At 39.0% G+C, this 25,308-nt stretch overlaps 1 protein-coding gene across 1 annotated transcript in view; it reads left to right on the plus strand.

Annotated features, from left to right (window-relative positions):
- The window catches only part of LOC113629025 (protein unc-13 homolog C), a 340,801-nt gene that overhangs the window by 258,868 nt on the left and 56,625 nt on the right, over window positions 1-25,308 (plus strand). The window contains exon 16 of the mRNA XM_027123068.1: window positions 23,242-23,368. Coding sequence (XP_026978869.1) covers window positions 23,242-23,368 — 127 coding nt within the window. The remainder of the gene's footprint in view (window positions 1-23,241; window positions 23,369-25,308) is intronic.

Here is a 25,308-nt window from a genome sequence, read left to right on the forward strand (position 1 = left end):
GTGTTTGGATGGAGTGTCCTATAAATATCAATTAAGTCCATCTTGTTTTATGTATCCTTTAAAGCTTGTGTTTCCTTATTTATTTTCATTTTGGATGATCTGTCCATTGGTGAAAGTGGGGTGTTAAAGTCCCCTCCTATGAATGTGTTACTGTCGATTTCCCCTTTTATGGCTGTTAGTATTTGCCTTATGTATTGAGGTGCTCCTATGTTGGGTGCATAAATATTTACAATTGTTATATCTTCTTCTTGGATTGATCCCTTGATCATTATGTAGTGTCCTCCTTTGTCTCTTCTAATAGTCTTTATTTTCAAGTCTATTTTGTCTGATATGAGAATTGCTACTCCAGCTTTCTTTTGGTTTCCATTTGCATGGAATATCTTTTTCCATCCCCTTACTTTCAGTCTGTATGCGTCTCTAGGTCTGAAGTGGGTCTGTTGTAGACAGCATACATATGGGTCTTGTTTTTGTATCCATTCAGCCAATCTGTGTCTTTTGGAGGGAGCATTTAGTCCATTTAAGGTAATTTACATTTAAGGTAATTATCAATATGTATGTTCCTATTCCCATTTTCTAAATTGTTTTGGGTTCGTTATTATAGGTCTTTTCCTTCTCTTGTGTTTCTTGCCTAGAGAAGTTCCTTTAGCATTTGTTGTAAAGCTGGTTTGGTGGTGCTGAACTCTCTCAGTTTTTGCTTGTCTGTAAAGGTTTTAATTTCTCCATCAAATCTGAATGAGATCCTTTCCGGGTAGAGTAATCTTGGTTGCAGGTTTTTCTCCTTCATCACTTTCAGTATGTCCCACCACTCCCTTCTGGCTTGCAGAGTTTCTGCTGCGAGATCAGCTGTTAACCTTATGGGGATTCCCTTGTGTGTTATTTTTGTTTTTCCCTTGCTGCTTTTAATATGCTTTCTTCGTATTTAATTTTTGACAGTTTGATTAATATGTGTCTTGGCGTATTTCTCCTTGGATTTATCCTGTATGGGATTCTCTGTGCTTCCTGGATTTGATTAACTATTTCCTTTCCCATATTAGGGAAGTTTTCAACTATAAGCTCTTCAAATATTTTGTCAGTCCCTTTCTTTTTCTCTTCTTCTTCTGGAACCCTTATAATTCGAATGTTGGTGCATTTAGTGTTGTCCCAGAGGTCTCTGAGACTGTCCTCAGTTCTTTTCATTCTTTTTTCTTTATTCTGCTCTGCAGTAGTTATTTCCACTATTTTATCTTCCAGGTCACTTATGCGTTCTTCTGCCTCAGTTATTCTGCTATTGATCCCATCTAGAGTATTTTTCTTTTCATTTATTGTGTTATTCATCGTTGCTTGTTTCATCTTTATTTCTTCTAGGTCCTTGTTAAATGTTTCTTGCGTTTTGTGCATTCTATTTCCAAGATTTTGGATCATCTTTACTATCATTATTCTGAATTCTTTTTCAGGTAGACTGCCTATTTCCTCTTCATTTGTTAGGTCTGGTGCATTTTAATCTTGCTCCTTCATCTGCTGTGTGTTTTTCTCTCTTCTCATTTTGCTTATCTTACTGTGTTTGGGGTCTCCTTTTTGTAGGCTGCAGGTTCGTAGTTCCCGTTGTTTTTGATGTTTGTCTCCAGTGTCTAAGGTTGGTTCAGTGGGTTGTGTAGGATTCCTGGTGGAGGGGACTAGTGCCTGTGTTGTGGTGGATGAGGCTGGATCTTGTCTCTCTAGTGGGCAGGTCCACGTCTGGTGGTGTGTTTTGGGGTGTCTGTGGACTTATTATGATTTTAGGCAGCCTCTCCGCTAATGGGTGGGGTTGTGTTCCTGTCTTGCTAGTTGTTTGGCATAGGTTGTCCAGCACTGTAGCTAGCTGGTCGTTGAGTGAGGCTGTGTGCTGGTGTTAAGATGGAGTTCTCTGGGAGATTTTCGCCGTTTGATATTATGTGGAGCTGGGAGGTCTCTTGTTGACCAGTGTCCTGACGTTGGCTCTCCCACGTCAGAGGCAGAGCCCTGACTCCTGGCTGGAGCACCAAGAGCCTTTCATCCACACGGCTCAGAGTAAAAGGGAGAAAAAGTAGGGAGAATTAGTAGAAGAAGGAAGGAAGAAGGGAGGGAGGGAGGGAAGGAAGGAAGAAAGAAGAAAAGAAGGAAAGAAGGCAAGAGGGAAAGAAAGGAGGGAGAGAGGGAGGAAGGAAGGAAGGAGGGAAGGAAGGAAAAAGGAAAGAAAGAAGATACAGTAAAATATAATAAAGTATAGTAAAGTTATTAAAATTAAAATTAATTATTAATAAAAAATTTTTTTAAAAATGGACGGATAGAACCCTAGGACAAATGGTGGAAGCAAAGCTATACAGACAAGATCTCACACAGAAGCATACAGATGCACATTCACAAAAAGAGGAAAAGGGGAAAAAATCATAGATCTTGCTCTCGAAGTCCACCTCCTCAATTTGGGATCATTCCTTGTCTATTCAGGTACTCCACAGATGCAGGGTACATCAAGTTGATTGTGGAGCTTTAATCTGCTGTTTCTGAGGCTGCTGGGAGAGATTTCCCTTTCTCTTCTTTGTTCTCACAGGTCACAGGGGCTCAGCTTTGTATTTGGCCCCACCTCTGCACGTAGGTCGCTGGAGGGCGTGCTTTATGCTCAGACAGGACGGGGTTAAAGGAGCTGCTGATTCGGGGGCTCTGGCGCACTCAGGCTGAGGGAGAGAGGGGCACGGCGTGCGGGGCAGGCCTGCGGCGGCAGAGGCCAGCGTGACGTTGCACCAGCCTGAGGCCCACCGTGTGTTCTCCCGGGGAAGTTGTCCCTGGATCCCGGGAAGCTGGCAGTGGCGGGCTGCACAGGCTCCGTGGAAGCAGGGTGTGGATAGTGACCTGTGCTCGCACACAGGCTTCTTGGTGGCGGCAGCAGCAGCCTTAGCGTCTCATGCCCGTCTCTGGGGTCCGTGCTTTTAGCCGCGGCTCGCGCCCTTCTCTGGAGTTCCTTTAAACAGCGCTCTTAAACCCCTCTCTTCGCGCACCAGGAAACAAAGAGGGAAGAAAAAGTCTCTTGCCTCTTCGGCAGCTCCAGACCTTTTCCCAGACTCCCTCCTGGCTAGCCGTGATGCACTAACCCCTTCAGGCTGTGTTCACGCCGCCAACTCCTGTCTCCCTGCAGTCTGACCAAAGCCTGAGCCTCAGCTCGCAGCCCCGCCCGCCCCGGCGGGTGGGCAGACAAGCCTCTCGGGCTGGTGAGTGCTGGTCGGCACTGATCCTCTGTGCGGGAATCTACCCGCTTTTCCCTCCGCACCCCTGTTGCTGTGCTCTCCTCCGCGGCTCCGAAGCTCCCCGCTGCGCCTCCCGCAGTCTCCGCCTGCGAAGGGGCTTCCTAGTGTGTGGAAACCTTTCCTCCTTCACAGCTCCCTCCCACTAGTGCAGGTGCCGTCCCTATTCTTTTGTCTCTGTTTTTTCTTTTTTTTCTTTTGCCCTACCCAGGTACGTGGGGAGTTTCTTGCCTTTTGGGAGGTCCGAGGTCTTCTGCCAGCATTCAGTAGGTGTTCTGTAGGAGTTGTTCCACGTGTAGATGTATTTCTGGTGTATCTGTGGGGAGGAAGGTGATCTCCGCGTCTTACTCTTCTGCCATCTTCCCAGCACCCCCCTGGGTGCCCGTATTTTACCACTATGTTTCAGCTTGTTGGCCAGCTCTCTTTTTAAAAATAATTTCACATGTCATCCCATTTTTTTATTATTATTTTTTAAACATCGTTATTGGAGTATAATTGCTTTACAAAGGTGTATTAGTTTCTGCTTTATAACAAAGTGAATCAGCTATACATATATCCCCATAGCTCGCCCCTCTTGTGTCTCCCTCCTACCCTCGCTATCCTGCCCCTCTAGGTGGTCACAAAGCACCAAGCTGATCTCCCTGTGCTCTGTGGCTTCTTCCCACTAGCTATCTATTTTACATTTGGTAGTGTATATATGTCCATGCCACTCTCTGACTTCGTCAAGCTTACCCTTCCCCTTCCCCGTGTCCTCAAGTCCATTCTCTACATCTGTGTCTTTATTCCTGTCTTACCCCTAGGTTCTTCATAACCTTTTTTTTTTTTTAGATTCCATATATACGTATTAGCATACGGTATTTGTTTTTCTCTTTCTGACTTACTTCACGCTGTATGACAGACTCTAGGTCCATCCACCCCACTACAAATAACTCAATTTCCTTTCCTTTAGTGGCTGAGTAATATTCCATTGTATATATGTGCCACATCTTTATTGATTCATCTGTCGATGGGCACTTAGGTTGCTTCCATGTCCTGGCTATTGTAAATAGAGCTGCAATGAACATTGTGGTACATGACTCCTTTTGAATTATGGTTTTCTCAGGGTATATGTGCAGTAGTGGGAAAGCTGGGTTGTATGGTCGTTCTGTTTTTTTAAGGAACCTCCATACTGTTCTCCATAGTGGCTGTATCAATTTACATTCCCACCCACAGTGCAAGAGGGTTCCCTTTTCTCCACACCTTCTCCAGCATTTATTGTTTGTAGATTTTTTGGTGATGGCCATTCTGACTGTTATGAAGTGATATCTCATTTTAGTTTTGATTTGCATTTCTCTAATGATTAGTGATGTTGAGCATTCTTTTATGTGTTTGTTGGCAATCTGTATATCTTCTTTGGAGAAATGTCTATTTAGGTCTTCTGCCCATTTTTGGATTGGGTTGTTTGTTTTTTTGTTATTGAGCTGCATGAGCTGCTTGTAAATTTTGGAGATTAATCCTTTGTCAGTTGCTTCATTAGCAAATATTTTCTCCCATTCTGAGGGTTGTCTTTTCGTCTTGTTTATGTTTTCCTTTGCTGTGGAAAAGCTTTGAAGTTTCATTAGGTCTCATTTGTTTATTTTTGTTTTTATTTCCATTTCTCTAGGAGATGGGTCAAAAAGGATATTGATGTGATTTATGTCATAGAGTGTTCTGCCTATATTTTCCTCTTAAGAGTTTGATAGTGTCTGGCCTTACATTTAGGTCTTTAATCCATTTTGTGTTTATTTTTGTGTATGGTGTTAGGGAGTGTTCTAATTTCATTCTTTTACGTGTAGCTGTCCAGTTTTCCCAGCACCACTTATTGAAGAGGCTGTCTTTTCTCCATTTTATATTCTTGCCTCCTTTATCAAAAATAAGGTGACCATACGTGTGTGGGTTTACCTCTGGGCTTTCTATCCTGTTCCATTGATCTATATTTCTGTTTTTGTGCCAGTACCATACGTCTTGATTACTGTAGCTTTGTAGTATAGTCTGAAGTCTGTCTCGTCCCATTTTTTTCCTTATAACTATCCATCTGTAGTTTCCTAGCACCAGATTATGTGGTCCTGACTTCATACCGCTTCCTGAATTTTCAAGGTCTATGTCTCAGACAAATCATGCAGAATTCTTCCAAGCTAATATAAAATGGTATGCCCTTCCTTCTGAGTATTATGGAAGAGCAGTTTCACACTCTGGCTTGCCTGTAAAACATTTCACAGATATAGGAGTCTGTGTCGTAGATGAAGATTATAGAGGAAATGTTGGTGTTGTACTGTTTAATTTTGGCAAAGAAACATGTGATGTCAAAAGGGTGATTGAATTGCACAGCTCATTTGTGAACAGGTTTCTTATCCAGAAACAGGAAGTTCAAGTTTTGGATGATGCTGAAAGGGGTTCAAGAGTTTTTGGTTCCACTGGATATAGCCAGTCTTATTCGAAACCCACCAATCTAGATTTGTGGGTTGTAGATCTACACCAGAATTCTAAGCAGATATATCAGAGTGTATGGCTGTGAAGTATGTCTGACCTCACATCACTTCTGGTTTACTTTACCAGGGAGCCTTGTTTCATTCTGGGATTCTGCTGAGATACTAGTTTTAATTTTGAGTTGGACTGCCAGCTACAAGTATAATGCTGCTTCTACCATCAGTTTCATTGGTCATGGAGTAAGGCAGTATTTTCCTAATTTTGCTTGGCTTTTTTTTCCTAGTGTTTTGCTAAGGCTTAGTTACCAGAAATGTTTCATGAAAGAAACTTCCATATCTTCTTTCCTACCCTACAAAAATTAATGATATTTTTTCCTTCATTGTCATTGATTCTTAAGAAAGTTGACTACAGTAATCGATCATTATGGCTAATCTTTTCTCTTGTTTGCTGATTTCCTTCTCTGGAAGATTCACATTGGTCCAAATTACTTTTTGCTAACATATTATTATGTATAGTCCTTTATTTTTTCATTTTATTTTATTACTCCAAGCTTTATTACCTTGTAAGTACAATACCTTACTTTGGCAGCCAGAACTTTACATAATATCTCACCTCCAAAGATGTGCTGATATTACAAAACCTTTATAGAGCTGCTCTAAAATGGAAAATTGTAATTCTTATTTTCTCTCTCTCCCCCTCTCTCTCTTCTCCCCTCCCCGCCCTCGCCTTTCTCTTTTTGCTTCTAGTTACATGGATTAGCATTCTCAGTGTATGAAAAAGAGCCCATGATCTCCATCTGTCTATTGTTAATATACATTTATGCTTACCTTTGATAGATGTTTATATGTGTATATTATCTGTAAAAGTCTTATACATATTTATTTTTACAATCAAAATTTCTGAGTGATAGGGTTTGGGGTTTGTGAGCACATAGTATCTTACAAACCATCATGTGCATTGACCCCCTAATGGCAACTCTTTATTTGGTATTCCTTCCAAACCTTCCATATCATCACCTCTTAGAGATAGAGCAGCCTGTCACTTAGAGGGATGTTTAAGAGAGCCCTACAGAATTGAACTACCAACTCTAGGACAACGCAGAGTGTTTATGCAATAAAATGATGTCACAGATTAAGAACTGGAAAATGACACTGTGATGATTGATGGCAGCAAATTTGCTTTTGGCATGAGAATGGATTGAGTGTATGTCACCCCTATCCTGTAAATTGATACATAATTGTAGATAAAATCCCATGCATACAATAACTTTCAGAAGAAGATACATTATTTTAAAGTAAATGCTGGTAAACACCATCTAAAGGCAAATAGGAATAGTCTTATAAGTTGCCAAGTTTTTCCTTGTACTATTTTAATGAAATTTTTATTCTGGTAGTAAAATATTCTTCTCATTGAAATTCAAAGCTTAATTTTTTATTATCTTTATTGGAGTATAATTGCTTTACAATGTTGCATTAGTTTCTGCTGTACAACAAAGTGAATCAGCTATATGTATACATATATCCCCATATCCCTTCCCTCTTGAGCCTCCCTCCTACACTCCCTATCCCACCCCTCTAGGTCATCACAAAGCATTGAGCTGATCTCTCTATGCTATGCAGCAGCTTCCCACTAGCCATCTGTTTTACATTTGGTAGTGTATATATGTCATTGATACTCTATCACTTCATTCCAGCTTCCCCTTCAACCCGTGTCCTCAAGTCTGTTCCCTATGTCTGCATCTTTATTCCTGCCCTACCGCTAGGTTCATCATTACCGTTTTTTTTAGATTCCATATATGTGCATTAGCATATGGTATTTGTTTTTCTCTTTCTCATTTACTTCACTCTGTATGACAGTCTCTAGGTCCACTCATCTCATTACAAATAACTCAGTTTTGTGCCTTTTTATGGCTGAGTAATATTCCATTGTATATATGTGCCACATCTTCTTTATCCATTCATCTGTCAATGGACACTTAGGTTGCTTCCATGTCCTGGCTATTGTAAATAGTGCTGCCATGAACATTGTGGTGCATGACTCTTTTTGAATTATGGTTTTCTAAGGATATATGCCCAGTAGTGGGATTGCTGGGTCATATGGAAATTCTATTTTTCATTTTTTAAGGAACCTCCATAGTGGCTATATCAATTTACATTCCCACCATCAGTGTAGGAGGGTTCCCTTTTCTCCACACCGTCTCCAGCATTTATTTTTTGTAGATTTTTTGATGATGGCCATTCTGACTGGTGTGAGGTGATATCTCATTGTAGTTTTGATTTGCATTTCTCTAATGATTAGTGATGTTGAGCATCCTTTCATGTGTTTGTTGGCCATCTGTGTATCTTCTTTGGAGGAATGTCTGTTTAGGTCTTCTGCCCATTTTTGATTGGGTTGTTTGTTTTTTTGATATTGAGCTGCATGAGGTGCTCGTATACTTTAGAACTTAATTCTTTGTCAGGATTCATTTGCAAATATTTTCTCCCATTCTGAGGGTTTTCTTTCATCAAATATTAAATTTTGTAGAAAATTATTATACTGCAGTTCAGAAAATTAATTAAATGTTTTATCTTGTAAATGTAATGAGCAAGTTAAATATTTGTTGCCAAAATTTAAAATGTAGGAGAACTGATGGCTAAATAAATTTTGTTGTTCACATCATATGAGATAAATGCAGTTTTGTGACTGGTCTACAACTAAGCAGAAGATACTTCGTGAGAATTAAAGATAATTTGAAGTATATCTTTGAATTTGATATTATAATATCTTAAATCAATATTTGGTATGTGGTGGTTAAGATATAATTGTAGTTTACTTGAAATATCTCCTTATAATATATCATTACACATTATGGGAGGAATACATGAAGACATGAGGAAAACAGGCATATAGATTTTGGAACATAACAGCTCACTTTATATAAAATCATCCAAGTGGTGATAACTACTCAGAATATAGCTGAGAGACTACAAGTATGAAAAGAGGCTGACAGGAAGGTTAACTGTAATATTAGTCTACCTGGAAAATGTATTACTTCTATGATAATTCCTCTCTCAGAGCCTATATACTATTTTCTTAACATGAAACTTCTTAAGTTCTTAAGTCTGATTCACTGATTTCCTACATGATGGTGGATCAATTCACAGTGGGGTCTGCTAAAGGTTCTTACATTGATACAGTTCCATAAAGCAAGGGGACAGCCTGACTACATATGTATATGTGTGTGTGTGTGTGTGTGTGTGTGTGTGTGTGAAACAGGAAATTAGAAAGCAAAATAATTTGGAGGTTAATTAATAAGCGCATCTTAACCTTTCAAAAACCTTTGTGTGATGCAACAGAACATAACCCCACATAGCCAAACTCCATAACAAATGATTTAACACAGTGCCAGCTTATTTATTTCTTACTTGTACAAGTCAAAGAAGGTATTTCTGATTGGGTGGCTCTCCTCTGAGAAGTGGCTCAAGGATCCAGACTTCAACCCTCTAGCAGCTCTGTGATCCCCTTGAACCTTGGAATACTTGGCTGGATCTTCTGCATCTGGCCACAAATGAGGGAAAGGCAAGCACAGCAGATTTCACAGGAGGTGTTTTAGGGCAAGGCTGAAAATAGCATATATTATCTTTGGCCCACAAGTCAGTCATAGCCCAACCTATTGCAAGGAAGGTTGGGAAATGTAGTCTGGTTGTATGACTGGGAGGTAAAGGACTTAGTGTGATAATCATCTAATTAGTTAAACCTGCCACAGATACTGAGTTTCTTGATGATCACCACAAGTCACTGCTGAAAAAAGTTAAATTCTACTTAATACTTTCTACTTAAGGACAAAACAGGTGCACCTTATTATATAGGCGGGTACCATTTCCATTATCAATTGCATTTTTCTTCAGATCAAACCTACCTCACAAACTAACTCAGTAAGCTGAAAACCTCTTGCTATGTCAGCTGAAGTGCATAGTGCATGCAAAGATGTCAGTTAGTATGGTTGAACTGGCAAAATGTAACAACAGTTGGTACTGGTCTCCTGTTCCTGTCCACAGAGCTGTAAATATTAGTTGATGGTGCATGAGAGACATGCAGCATAAAAGAACAGAAACTAATTCCTATGAGTGTGAAAGCAATTCCTTTCTTTTTTTAACATCTTTATTGGAATATAATTGCTTTACAATGGTGTATTAGTTTCTGCTTTATAACAGAGTGAATCAGCTATACATATACATATATCACCATATCTCCTCCCTCTTGCGTCTCTCTCCCACCCTCCCTATCCCACTCCTCTAGGTGGTCACAAAACACTGAGCGGATCTCCCTGTGCTATACGGCTGCTTCCCACAACCTATCTGTTTTACGTTTGGTACTATAAATAAGCCCATGCCACTCTCTCACTTCGTCCCGGGTTACCCTTCCCCCTCCCCGTGTCCTCAAGTCCATTCTCTACATCTGTGTCTTTATTCCTGTTCTGCCCCTAGGTTCTTCATGACTTTTTTTTTTTTTACATTCCATATATATGTGTTAGCATACAGAATCTGTTTTTCTCTTTCAGACTTACTTCACTCTGTATGACACACTCGAGGTCCACCTCACTACAAATAACTCAATTTCGTTTCTTTTTATGGCTGAGTAATATTCCATTGTATATATGTGCCATATCTTCTTTATCCATTCATCTGTCGATGGACACTTAGATTGCTTCCATGTCCCGGGTATTGTAAATAGCGCTGCAGTGAACATTGTGGTACATGACTCTTTTTGAATTACGGTTTTCTCAAGGTATATGCCCAGTAGTGGGATTCCTGGGTTGTATGGTAGTTCTATTTTTAGTTTTTCAAGGAACCTCCATACTGATCTCCATAGTGGCTGTATCAATTTACATTCCCACCAACAGTGCAAGAGGGTTCCCTTTTCTCCACACCCTCTCTAGCATTAACGTTTTGTAGATTTTTTTCTGTGGAGAAATATCTGTTTAGGTCTTCTACCCATGTTTGGATTGGGTTGTCTGTTTTTTTGATATTGAGCTGCATGAGCTGCTTGTAAATTTGGACATTAATTCTTTGTCAGTTGCCTGTTTTGCAAATATTTTCTCCCATTCTGAGGGTTGTCTTCATCTTATTTATGGTTTCCTCTGGTGAGCAAAAGCTTTTAACTTTCATTAGGTCCTATTTGTTTATTTTTGTTTTTATTTTGATTTCTCTAGGAGATGGATCAAAAAGGATCTTGCTGTGATTTATGTCAGAGTGTTCTGCCTCTGTTTTCCTCTAAGAATTTTATACTGTCTGGCCTTAGATTTAGGTCTTTAATCCATTTTGAGTTTATTTCTGTGTACACTGTTAGGAAGTGTTCTAATTTCATTCTTTTACATGTAGCTCTCCAGTTTTATCAGCACCACTTATTGAAGAGGCTGTCTTTTCTCGATTGTATATTCTTGCCTCCTTTATCAAAGATAAGCTGAACATATGTGCATGGACTTATCTCTGGGCTTTCTATCCTGTTCCATTGATCTATATTTCTCATTCTGTGCCAGTACCATACTGTCTTCATTACTGTAGCTTTGTAGTATAGTCTGAAGTCCAGGAGGCTGATTTTTCCAACTCCGTTTTTCTTTCTTAAGATTGCTTTGGCTATTTGGGGTCTTTTGTGTTTCTATACAAATTGTGAAGTTTTTTGGTCTAGTTCTGTGAAAAATGCCATTGGTAATTTGATAGGTGTTGCATTGAATCTGTAAATGGCTTTGGGTTGTATAGTCATTTTCACAGTGTTGATCCTTCTAATCCAGGGACATGGTATATCTCTCCATCTGTTTGTATCATCTTTAATTTCTCTCATCAGTGTCTTATAATTTTCTACGTACAGATGTTTTGTCTCCTTAGGTAGGTTTATTCCTAGGTATTTTATTCTTTTTCTTGCAATGGTAAATGGGAGTGTTTCCTTAATTCCTCTTTCAGATTTTTCATCATTAGTGTATAGGAATGCAAGAGATTTGTGTGCATCAATTTTGTATCCTGCTGCAAATTCATTAATTAGCTTTAGTAGTTTTCTGGTAGAGTCTTTAGTATTTTCTATGTATAGTGTCATGTCATCTGCCAACAGTGACAGATTTACGTCTTCTTTTCCAATTTGGATTACTTTTATTTCTTTCTCTTCTCTGATTGACATGGCTAAAACTCCCAAAAACTATGTTGAATAATAGTAATGAGAGTAGGCAACCTTGTCTTCTTCCTGATCTTAGTGGAAACGGTTACAGTTTTTCACCATTGAGAATGATGTTGGCTGTGGGTTTGTCATATATGGCGTTTGTTATGTTGAGGTAAGTTATCTCAATGCCTCCTTTCTGGAGGGTTTTTATCATAAATGGTTGTTGAATTTTGTCAAAAGCTTTTTCTGAACATATTGAGATGATCATACAGTTTTTATTCTTCTGTATGTTAATATGGTATATCACATTGACTGATTTGGGTATATTGAAGAATCCTTGCATTCCTGGGGTAAACCCCGCTTGATCATGGTATATGATCCTTTTAATGTGCTGTTGGATTCTGTTTGCCAGTATTTTGTTGAGGATTTTTGCATCTGTACTCATCAGTGATATTGACCTGCAGTTTTCTTTGTGTGTGACATCTTTTTCTGGCCTCGTAGAAAGAGTTTGGGAGTGTTCCTCTGTCTGCTATATTTTAGAAGAGTTTGAGAAGGATGGGTGTTAGCTCTTCTCTAAATGTTTTGGTAGAATTCACCTGTGAAGCTATCTGGTCCTGGGCTTTTGTTTGTTGGAAGATTTCTAATAACAGTCTCAAATCAGTGCTTGTGATTTGTCTGGTTATATTTTCTATTTCTTCCTGTTTCAGTCTCAGAAGGTTGTGCTTTTCTAAGAATTTGTCCATTTTTTCCAGGTTGTCCTTTTTATTGGCATATGGTTGCTTGTAGTAATCTCTCATGATTGTTTGTATTTCCGAAGTGTCAGTTGTTACTTCGCCTCTTTCATTTCTAATTCTATTTATGAGTCTTCTCCATTTTTTTCTTGATGAGTCTAGCAAATGGTTTATCCATTTTGTTTATCATCTCAAAGAACCAGCTTTTAGTTTTATTGATCTTTGCTATTGTTTCCTTTATTTCTTTTTCATTTATTTCTGCTCTGATCTTTGTGATTTCTTTCCTTCTGCTAACTTTGGGGTTTTTCTGTTCTTCTTTCTCTACTTGCTTTAGGTGTAAGATTAGGTTGTTTTTTTGAGATGTTTCTTAAGGTAGGATTGTATTGCTCTAAACTTCTCTCTTAGAACTGCTTTTGCTACATCCCATAGGCTTTCAGTCTTCGTATTTTCATTGTCATTTGTTTCTAGGTAATTTTTGATTTCCTCTTTGATTTCTTCAGTGATCTCTTTGTTATTAAGTAGTGTATTGTTTAGCCTCCATGTGTTTGTATTTTTTACAGATTATTTTCCTGTAATTGCTATCTATTCTCATAGCGCTGTGGTCTGAAAAGATACTTGATACCATTTCAATTTTCTTAAATTTACCAAGGCTTGATTTGTGACCCAAGATATGATCTGTCCAGGAGAATGTTCCATGAGCACTTGAGAAGTAAGTGTGTTCTGTTGTTTTTTTTTGTTTTTTGTTTTTGTTTTTTTTTTGTCTGCATTGGGTCTTCATTGCTGTGTGTAGGCTTTCTCTTGTTGCAGCTACTGGGGGCTACTCTTCACTGCGATGCACAGGCTTCTTATTGTGGTGCCTTCTCTTATTGCAGAGCACGGACTTTAGGCATGCAGGCTTTAGTAGTTGTGGCACATGGGCTGAGTGGTTGTGGCATGCCGACTCTAGAGTGCAGGCTCAGTAGTTATGGTTCACAGGTTTAGTTGCTCTACGGCATGTGGGATCTTCCTGGACCGGGGCTCGCACCCGTGTCCCCTGCATTGGCAGGCGGATTCTTAACCACTTCACCACCAGGGAAGCCCACGTTCTGTTGTTTTTGGATGGAATGTCCTATAAATATCAATTAAGTCCATCTTGTTTAATGTATCATTTAACGCTTGTGTTTCCTTATTTATTTTCATTTTGCATGATCTGTCCATTGGTGAAAGTGGGGTGTTAAAGTCCCCTACTATGATTGTGTTACTGTCAGTTTCCCCTTTTATGGCTGTTAGAATTTGCCTTATGTATTGAGTTGCTCCTGTGTTAGGTGCATAAATATTTACAATTGTTATATCTTCTTCTTGGATTGATCCCTTGATCATTATGTAGTGTCCTTCTTTGTCTCTTGTAATAGTCTTTATTTTAAAGTCTATTTTGTCTGATATGAGAATTGCTACTACAGCTTTCTTTTGATTTCCATTTGCATGGAATGTCTTTTTCCACCCCCTCACTTTCAGTCTATATGTGTCCCTAGGTCTGAAGTGTGTGGCTTTAGACTGCATATATATGGGTCTTGTTTTTGTATCCATTCAGCAAGTCTATGTCTTTTAGCATTTAATCCATTTACATGTAAGGTAATTATCAATATGTATGCCCCTATTTCCATTTCCTTAATTGTTTTAGGTTTCTTATTGTAGGTCATTTCCTTCTCTTGTATTTCCTGCCTAGAGAAGTTCCTTTAGCTTTGTTGTAAAGCTGGTTTGGTGGTACTGAATTGTCTTAGCTTTTGCTTGTCTGTAAAGGTTTTAATTTCTCCATCGAATCTGAATGAGATCCTTGCTGGGTAGAGTAATCTTGGTTGTAGGTTTCCCTTTCATCACTTTAAATATGTCCTGCCACTCCCTTCTGGCTTGCAGACTTTCTGCTGAAAGGTCAGCTATTAACCTTATGGAGATTCCCTTGTATGTTGTTTGTTGTTTTTCCCTTGCTGCTTTTAATATTTTTTCTTTCTACTTAATTTTTGATAGTTTGTTTAATATGTGTCTTGGTGTGTTTCTCCTTGGATTTATCCTGTATGGGACTCTCTGCACTTCCTGGACTTGATTGACTATTTCCTTTCCCATATTAGGGAAGTTTTCAACTATAATCTCTTCAAATATTTTCTCAGTCCCTTTCTTTATCTCTTCTTCCTCTGGGACCCCTATAATTCTGATGTTCCTGCGTTTAACGTTGTCTCAGAAGTCTCTAAGACTGTCCTCGATTCTTATTCTTTTTTCTTTTTTCTGCTTGCAGTAGTTATTTCCTCTATTCTGTCCTTCAGGTCAATTATCTGCTCTTCTGCCTGTTATTATGCTATTGATTCCTTCTAGAGAATTTTTCATTTCATTTATTGTGTTGTTTATCTTTTTTTGTTTGCTCTTTAGTTCTCCTAGGTCCTTGTTAAACGTTTCTTGAATTTCCTCCATTCTATTTCCAAGATTTGGATCATGTTTACTATCATTATTCTGAATTCTTTTTCAGGTAGACTGCCTGTTTCCTCTTCATTTGTTAGGTCTGGTGAGTTTTTATCTTGCTCCTTCATCTGCTGTGTGTTTCTCTGTCTTCTCATTTTGCTTAACTTACTGTGTTTGGGGTCTCCTTTTCACAGGCTGCAGGTTCATAGTTCCCGTTCTTCTTGGTGTCTGCCCCCAGTACCTAAGCTTGTTTCAGTAGGTTGTGTAGGCTTCCTGATGGAGAGGACTGGTGCCTGTGTTCTGGTGAATGAGGCTGGATCTTGTCTTTCTGGTGGGCAGGTCTGTGTCCGGTAGTGTGTCTTGGGGTGTCTGTGACCTTATTATGATTTTAGGCAGCCTCTCTGCTAATGGGTCGGGTGTGTTCCTGTCTTTTTAGTTTTTCGGCATGGTGGACACCACTGTAGCCTGCTGGTCTTTGACTGGAGCTGGGTCTTGGCGTTGAGATGGAGATCTCTGGGAGAGCTTTCACCATTTGATATTACATGGAGCCAGGATGTCTCTAGTGGACCCATGTCCTGAACTTGCTTCTCCCACCTCAGAGGCACGTGTCCTGACACCCACCTTGAGCACCAAGACCCTGTCAGCCAGTCAGCTCAGATGAAAAGGGAGAAAAAAAGAAATAAAAAAATAAAATAAAATAAAGTAAATTTAGTAAAATAAAAAGTAATTATTAAAAAATAATAAAAAAGGAAAAAAAAGGAAGAAAGACAGAAGAGAGCAACCAAACCAAAAAACAAATCCACCAATGATAACAAGTGCTAAAAACTATACTAAAAAAAAAAAAAAACCCGACAGAAGCCTAAGCCAAATGGTAAAAGCAAAGCTATACAGACAAAATCACACAAAGAAGCATACACATACACACTCACAAAAAGAGAGAAAAAAAAAAGAATATATATACACACACACACACACACACACACACACACACACACACACATATCATTGCTTCCAAAGTCCACCACCTCAATTTTGGGATGATTCGTTGTGTATTCAGGTATTCCAAGATGCAGGGTATATCAAGTTGATTTTGTAGATTTAATCCACTCCGCCTGAGGCTGCTGGGAGAAATTTCCCTTTCTCTTCTTTGTTGCACTGTTCCTGGGGTTCTGCTTTGGATTTGGCTCACCTCTGTGTGTATGTTGTCTGAGGGCATCTGTACTTTGCTCAGACAGGACAGATTTAAAGTAGCAGCTGATTAGGGGTCACTGGCTTGCTCAAGCCGGTGACAGGGTCGGGGGTGGGGAGAGGTATGGAATGCAGAGAGAGACTGCTGTGGCAGAGGCTGGCATGAAGTTGCAACAGCCTGAGGCATGCTGTCTGTTCCCGCCCCGGGGAAGTTGTCCTTGGATCACGGGACCCTGGCAGTGGCAGGCTGCACAGGCTTCTGGGCGGGGAGGTGTGAAGAGTGACCTGTCCTTGCACACAGGCTTTTTGGTGGCTGCAGCAGCAGCCTTAGCATCGCATGCCCGTCTTTGGGGTCTGTGCTGATAGCCGCCGCTCACAGCTGTCTCTGGAGCTCGTTTAGGCGGTGCTCTGAATCCTCTCTCCTCATGCACCCTGAAACAATGGCCTCTTGCCTCTTAGGCAGGTCCACACTTTTTCCCGGACTCCCTCCCGGCTAGCTCTGGTGCACTAGACCCTTCAGGCTGTGTTCAAGCAGCCAACCCCAGTCCTCTCCTTGGGATCTGACCTCCAAAGAAGCCTGAGCCTCAGCTCCCAGCCTCCACCCACCCCAGTGGGTGAGCAGAGAAGCCTCTCGGGCTGGTGAGTGCTGGTCAGCACCAATCCCCTGTGCGGGAATCTCTCCGCTTTGCTCTCTGCACCCCTGTGGCTGCGCTCTCCTCCATGGCTATGAAGCTTCCCCACCACCACCCACGTCTCTGCCTGCGAAGGGGCTTCTTAGTATGTGGAAACCTTTCCTCCTTCACGGCTCCCTCCCAGAGATGCAGGTCCCTTCCCTATTCTTTTGTCTCTGTTTTTTCTTTTTTCTTTTGCCCTACCCAGGTATGTGGGGAGTTTCTTGACTTTTAGGAGGTCTGAGGTCTTCTGCCAGCGTTCAGTAGGTGTTCTGTAGGAGTTGTTCCACATGTAGATGTATTTCTGATGTATTTGTCAGGCGGAAGGTGATCTCCACGTCTTACTCTTCCGCCATCTTGAAGGTCTTCCCCTCGAAAGCTATTCTTTAAGGAGAAAACTATTAGTAATTCTTATAAGGTTTGTTTTTTAGCAGAGGGGGGTACTAAAACCCTGATAATTTGAGTTATCATATCACATACATTCTTAGGAACTAGAAAAGATGGTCTCCAGACTAGACCAAAACAAGATTTCATCTGTTTAAAAGATAATTGGTCTCCTTCTTTTCTCCTTTCGTGTGTTTGTTCTCAGTAGAAGGGACATGGTAGGTGGGGAAGAAGAGTTGGGGGGCCTACCTACAGTGTGGCTACAGAATATTAGACAAATAGAAGCGTTCCTTTCCTGGAAATGTGGGAACATCAGGAATGAGGGGAATGTAGGAGGGCAGAGATCTTGCAGAGTCCAGGAGAGTGGGTTTGGGGAGGGCTGTAAGCTCTGAGCAGAGTGCCCAAATAGGGAAGAAGGCAAGACTGCTGCATTTATGGAGAAGTGAAGTGCAAATGGTTAAGCAAATAAACTGCAGGTCTTGTCTAGAAATCTGACTGGGGACTGCCCACAGCTGGCTTTTACCTACTCTCCAAAGTACAGAGGCGACTTCATTGTAAGGGGCAGAGATTGGCAAATGTTTTCCTTTTATGACACAACATAGGGTTCACCCAAACTTGCTACCAGAACATGAGTAGAAAGAGGAAAAATCCCAAAGCCTTAATTGAAACCATAGTTATAAAATTTTGCAAAGGAGACACACATATATTAAATAGCATTTCTTATATGAAGTTTTGTCTTATATAGTACGTATCGTCTGGCTCAAATTCCTCTTTGTGCACTGAACCACTAACAGCAAATAATTTCTGTATTTAATTGTTCACCTAAAGCGTAAAATTGGGCTAAAGTCATCTCCTCCAAGAGACCACATCCTCCTGTACATATCAAATCACGGCACTTGCCATGCTATATTAAATTCCCTGTTACATGTCACCCTTCTTCCCTAAGCTCTGTGCATATGGGTCCTTCATCTTTATGTCTCTAGTGCCTCCCATGTGACCTGGCACAGGCTACACACTCAGTAAACATTTTTGTTATTAGATGGAACTGGTTACCCTTCCCTTCGGGACTCTGATAATGTGCAAAAACTCTTAGAAAAGGTAATACATTTCCAGGCTCTCACCTCTAACACTTGCAAAGACAAGAGCATAAATGGAGGTCCACATAGCATAGACCTAAATATTTATCATTTCTAAATCAAGCTAATATACTTTTAAATGAAATGTGCTCTATCGTCTTACCTCAAAAAGTCAACTTACTTTTGAGCTTCCCTGGTGGTGCAGTGGTTAAGAATCCGCCTGCCAATGCAGGGGACACGGGTTCGAGCCCTGGTCTGGGAAGATCCCACATGCCGCGGAGCAGCTAAACCTGTGCACCACAACTATTAAGCCTCCACTCTAGAACCCACGAGCCACAACTACTGAGCCTGCGCGCCTAGAGCCCATGTTCTGCAACAAGAGAAGGCACTACAATGAGAAGCTCGCACACCGCAATGAACAGTAGCCCCTACTAGCCACAACTAGAGGAAGCCCATATGCAGCAATGAAGACCCTATGCAGCCAAATATAATTTTTTTTTAAAAAAGAAAAAAAATAAACTTACTTTCATATTGATACAATAAAAAAATTTGGACCAGTTATTTTTTAATATGCTGAAAGTTGGCAAAATATCAAAGATAACAATTGAATTATCAATATGCATATTTTGGTGTCCTAAGAGGCAGTGTTTGTGTTTTCCAGTGAAGATACAAATAAGTCATAAATTATATTTTTCTTTTAGAAACGTATATTTTCACCTTTATTTCAGCAAAATGATTAATTATGCCATTATAATAAAATATTTGAGATATTTTCTGTTCTATTCACAGTGGCACCAAATAATACATTTCCCAAGTCACATGATGTCTGTTGTCTTTAATTTTTTCCTGTTTTAAAATATTTAAACATATCTTTGAACTTTTAAAAATTTCTTTTCAGCCTTTTTTTTCTTCTCTGAGGTTACACGTTTTCTATCCAATCTCAGTTTACATGCACTCTTTTTTTTAAAGTTGAGATATAGTTGATTTACAGTATTAGTCTCAGGTGTACAACATAGTGATTCAAAACTTTTACAGATTATATTCCATTTATAGTTTTTATAAAATATTCGCTATATTCCCTGTGATACATAATACATTCTGTGGCTTATTAATTTTATATATAGTAGTTTGTACTTCTTAATCCCCTACCCCTATCTTGCCCCTCCACCTTCCATCTTCCCACTGGTAACCACTAGTTTGCTCTTCCTGTGAGTCTGTTGCTTCTTTGTTGTATTCATTCGTTTTATTTTTTAGATTTCACCTATAAGTGATAACATATGGTATTTATCTTTCTCCTTCAGACTTATTTCCCTAAGTGTAATATGTTCCAGGTCCACATTCTTGCAGATGGCAAGATTTCATTCTTTTTTATGGCTGAGTAATATTCCAGTGTGTGTGTGCGTGCGTGCGTGCGTGTGTGTACACCACATCTTCGTTATCCATTCATCTGTTGATGAGCACTTAGGTTGTTGGCATATCTTGACAATTGTAAATAATGCTGTTGTGAACACTGGTCTGCATGTATCTTTTCAAATTACTGTTTTCATTTTCTTTGAATATATACCCAGGAGTGGAAATGCTGGATCATATGGTAGTTCAATTTGTAGTTTTTTGAGGAAACTCCATTCTGTTTCCACAGTAGCTGCGCCAATTTACATTACCACAAACAATGTACTAGGGTTCCCTTTACTCCACATCCTTGACAACATTTGTAATTTATAATCTTTTTGAACATAGCCATTTTGACAGGTGTGAGGTGATACATCATCATGGTTTTGATTTTCATTTATCTTATGATTAGTGATGTTGAGCATCTTTCCTGCGCCTGTTGCCATCTCTGTCTTCTTTGGAAAATTGTCTATTCATGTCTTCTGCCCAATTTTTAAAATTAATTTGTTTGGGGGTTTTTTGATGTTGAGTTGTATGAGTTGTTTATATATTTTGGATATTAACCCCTTATCAGTCATACCATTTGCAAATATTTTCTCCCATTCAGTAGGTTTTAGCATTTTTGTTGATGGTTTCCTTTGCTGTGCAAAAGCTTTTAAGTTTAATCAGGTCTCATTTTTAAAGTTTTGCTTTTGTTTCCTGTGGCTGTGAGACAGATCCAAAAAAATTATTACTATGATTTATGTCATAGAATGTTCTACCTATGTTTTCTTCTAGTTTTATGCTTTCCAGTCTTACATTTAGGTCTTTAATCTATTTTGAGTTTATTTTTATATATAGTGTGAGAAAATGTTCTACTTTCATTCTTTTACATGTAGCTCTCTAGTTTTCCCTTTACTGATCATGGTGGATATAGATGATTTTACTACTTTTGGTTTTTAACCTTCCTACTAGGTTTGTACATGGTTGATTTACCACCTTTATTGGATACTTGCCTTTACCAAGGAGATTTTTTTTTCTGTAATTTTCATGTTTTTTGTTGTGGCCTTTTCTTTTTCACTTATAGAAGGCCCTTTAACATTTCTTGTACAGCTGGTTCGGTGGTGCTGAACTCTTTTACCTTTTGCTTGCCTGTTAAACTTTTGACTTCTCCATCGAATCTAAATGAAAGCCTTGCCTGATAGAGTATCCTTGGTTGTAGGTTTTTCTCTTTCATCACTTTAGCTTCTGCTTAAAAGTCAGCTGGTAGCCTTATGGGAGTTCCCTGGTTTCTTTTCCCTTACTGCTTTTAATATTCTCTCTTATATTCAATTTTTGCCATTTTAATTACAATGTGTCTTGGGGTGGTCCTCTTTGGGTAGATCCTGTTTGGGACTCTGTTTCCTGCACTTTGAGGTCTGCTTCCTTTTCTAGGTTAGGGAAGTTTTCAGCTATTATATCTTCACATATGTTCTCTGCCCCTTTCTCTCTCTTCTCCTTCTGGGACCTCTGTAATGTGAGTGTTAGAATATTTGATGTTATTCCAGAGATTTATTAAACTTTCCTCATTTCTTTTTATTCTTTTTTTCTTTTTTCTGTTCAGCTTTGGTGACTTCCACTGCTCTGTCTTCCAACTCACTGATCCGTTCCTCTGTATCATTTAACCTACTGTCGAGTCCTAGCAGTGTATTTTTCATTTAGTTATTGTATTCTTCATCTCTGTTAAACAATTTTAACTTCTGGATTAAAGACCTAAATGTAAGACTGGAAAGCATAAAACTAGAAGAAAACATAGGTAGAACATTCTATGACATAAATCATAGTAATAATGATAACATTTATATACTAATAACTCTGTTCTTCCATTCTTCTCCTGAGTTCTTTGATCATCTTTACAATCATTACCTTGAACTCTTTCTCAGACTGCCTATCTCCATTTCACTTAATTCTTTTTCTGGGGTTTTATCTTGGTCCTTTGTTTGGACCATGTTTCTCTGTCACCTCATTTTGTCTAATTTGCTGTTTTTATTTCTATGTATCTGGTAGGTTGATTATGTTTCCTGACCTTGGAGAAGTGGCCTTTTGTAGGAGATGTCCTATGTGTCTCAGCAGCCCACTCCTCACTGGTCACCAGAGCTGTATGCTCTAGGGGTGCCCCTATGTGTGTGGATCCTTCTGTTGTGGAGGGTAGAATACTGGGGGCAGTCTGGTAGGCATGGCTGGCTCCCAGTCTGGTTGGTTGCCAGGCCCATCCTTGCACAGCGGCTGCCAGTCACCTAGTTCATGATTTTGTCTGGGAGTTTGGTCTATAGGTACTAGTATATTACTCTTGTTTCTGTGTATAGATGTATGTTTTTTCTGTGTCTCTGCCTCTTTCTTGATTCTACAAATTGTCTTGAATTAATCATTGCTTACATAATTTGAAAATGTTCGATTTGGGGTTGTGTTACCTCTTGTGTTTATTATTGGGATTTAAGTCCCTTTATAGTCAGGTTTGGAAAAGCAAGGATAACCTCAATTACCTTATAACAATCTATTTGCTTCAGTTAGTGTTTTCAGCCTGGAATATTAACTAGAGGGTGTTCCTATTATAAATTAAAGCCCTTAGCTTGAAGGAGATTCACAGACCTCAACCAGAACTTCTCAGAGGACACTTTCAACCTACATATAGTTAGGGATATTTGGGGTTTGGTTGTGCCTATACTTAGAGCCAGAATTGGCCAACATATTAATATTGAGCAGAGATAAATGTGTTCAGTAACATTTTTGTCTCTGTTCCCCAGTAGTATATTACTATATGTTCAGATCAAAGTAACAGTGTTAAGCTACTTTTTGAGCAAGAGAGAGGAAAAAAGTCACATATTAGAAAATCCTGCTTTATGGGAAAAGAATCTAAAAGTGGAGATATATATATATGATTCATTTTGCTGTACACCTGAAGCTAACACAACCTTGTAAATCAACTATACTCCAATAAAAATTTAAAAAAAAGAAAATCCTGCTAAATAAATGTCAAAAAAAGGTCACAGCATACAAAATAATTTTTGCTGAACTTAAAAGGTGAAGAAGAAATCAGCTGGCTTAGAAGTTAAATATAGTTCTTCTCCTTAATTCTCTAAGTATTAAATATCCAGGCCAAAAATGTGATCTACTCATTCCCATTTCCAGTATTAATCAGGGATTATGCCTCCTAGTTTGATTCATGTTTTATTCATGCTTACAAGTTTTCATTCTTTCTGGCACTTTGCATCATGCTAAAAGTAGTCAAAATGTGAAAGCTTGCAGATAGATAGAAAAATGCTGATACATCATCACTCTTCAACTCACCAGAATTCTCACCTTTTTCAGGAAAGCACATTAGACCATTCAAGTCATTTCTCATTACTGCCTGAGCTATTCTACATAGGACCTAACGGATGATTTTTTCATTTTGTAAACTTTCAGGTCTGTCTTTAGCAATTCAATTTGCTTTAACCTCAGATATGTTATTTTCTTCCTTTTTGAAATACGAATAATAAAAGTAGATTGGAACACAGCATTGTTGGCAAACCAAACTTTATTAAATATTTGATTTTATCTGTTACAGAACATGAAAAGCAGCGGTTATGCAAGAGTACCGATTATATGAATTTGCATTTCAAAGTGAAATGGTTTTATATTGAATATGTGCGAGAACTTCCTGCCTTCAAGGATGCCGTTCCTGAATATTCCTTGTAAGTAGTGATTTTCACCCCCAAGTTTATTCTCAATTCATAGTCCTGTAAAATTAAACCTGAATTATGCAGCCCTAAAATCTCTTCACATAATCTTCATTTGAATGCTGACATTTCTGTCATAAAATTAACATTAAATGATTTGCATACCTTTGGGAACCATATTTAATTGAATTGTGTTGCATTTTTCAAGTATGACTTACTTGGATATTCAACTCAAAGAGAAAGAAATACATAATACACAATGGCTCACACGATGAAATTATTTCTTGTAAAAGTGCTTGAACTCAAATTTTGTTGGGAAAATGAGGGGTGCTTGTGTATTGATCTATATAATCCAAATTATTCTTTATTTCAAACCTAAAAATGTCTTAGATATTTATATTTCTAAAATACAAGTCATTATTAAACAGGTAACATTTTCAGAAACATGAATCTATCAGGTACAATTGTAATCACACAGATTTATAATACTCTGCATTTTATATTTGTCAGAATTCTGTGTTATTCTGTTGAGGGGGGGCTTCCAAATGCTAGGCACTGTGCCAAGTGTTGTAGGACAACAGTGAATAAAATAAAGGCCTCACCTTGAAAGGAGCTTATACTCAAGGAGATGGTGTAAGAACAAAAATCCTGCTAAAGCAAGGCAAATTGAAATAATTACTAATTCAAGTAATATGAGCAAAGTGCAATGGGGTCTCACAGAAGAGAGATATTACCCCATTTCAATGACTCTACACAGTATTTATGGATGGGATAGCATTTGATACAGACTTTGAAATGTTTGGGCTATGGCAAGAAAACAAAAGGAAAGTTATGAGCATAATTATGGAGGAAGGAATACACGGGCTATGGTCCATGGGAAATAGTTTCATTTCAGTGGAGTACAGGGTATCTTTACAAAATTAGTAGAAAGTAATGTAGGAAACGTGGTTTTGAACTAGATTATATAAATACTGTGAAGCTTTTACCACTTTCATTAGGCATTGTGGGGGTTGGAAAAGGTAGAGAATGGAGGGGGGTAGGGAAGGGTATATATACCTAATAGAGTGATTGTAGTAAAAATGTAAAGGATGAAGATGTATGGGAGAGAAATTTCAAAGATAGAATTTACAGAATTTGTCTACTAAAGACACATGAGGGTAAAAGAAAGAAGGAAGAGTTAAACATGCAGTACATGTGCCTAAGCGTTGGTATTGACTGGGAATAGGGAAATGAACAAGGGAGCTATTTGCCAAGAGAATTCTGCTTCTGGCTCTGTGTAGACTAACTAAACTACACTAACTTAAATCAGACTAACATGCTCACTGAAGACCAAGTATAAAAGCAAAATAAAATTAAACAGTATCAGAAAGCAATTGAGGCAACCAGGGATTGAGAAGCTAAGGTCCCTGAGAAAAGAAATGCATTGAGGTGAACCCTGTATTTGCTGCAGTTTCTCTCCAGTCCTCTCCATCTACACGCATTTACCAATTTGCCATATAAGTCATGGTGGTCAAATAGAGAACAGTAACCCAGAGTTTATAGTGATCTCCCTGGGCTAGAGAAACAAACATTGGTGTTCAAGGCTCTGAAGGCTGCTTTGTCTTGTGGGACCAACATCCTAGAATAACAGGAACTACAGAGAAGTAAGTATAGCATGCTGCATGCAGTTTCTTCTTGAGGTATTCTCTGATCCTTAATCTGCCCGTGTGTGGAGAGTGAGGCAGAAATAAACAGGTAGAAAGCAGGCACTAAGAGATTAAAAACCAAGCAGAGACTTCAGTAGTCTCACAATGCTGGGGAGATAAAAATTAGAAAGCCAGGCTTCCTAAGAAAGAAGAAGCATTATAAACATCCCAGGTTTTCAGGTGAGATCCCTGAAGGACTCTGTCCTAAAAATAAGGGCAAACTGGAAATAGCCCAGTCTAAAACCCAGTCTTTTCTAGATTGTGGTGATC

The sequence above is a fragment of the Aethalodelphis obliquidens genome, unplaced genomic scaffold (genome assembly GCF_003676395.1).
Source record: "Aethalodelphis obliquidens isolate GAN/ISIS:26980383/991018 unplaced genomic scaffold, ASM367639v1 scaffold26, whole genome shotgun sequence".
Classification (NCBI taxonomy): domain Eukaryota; kingdom Metazoa; phylum Chordata; class Mammalia; order Artiodactyla; family Delphinidae; genus Aethalodelphis; species Aethalodelphis obliquidens.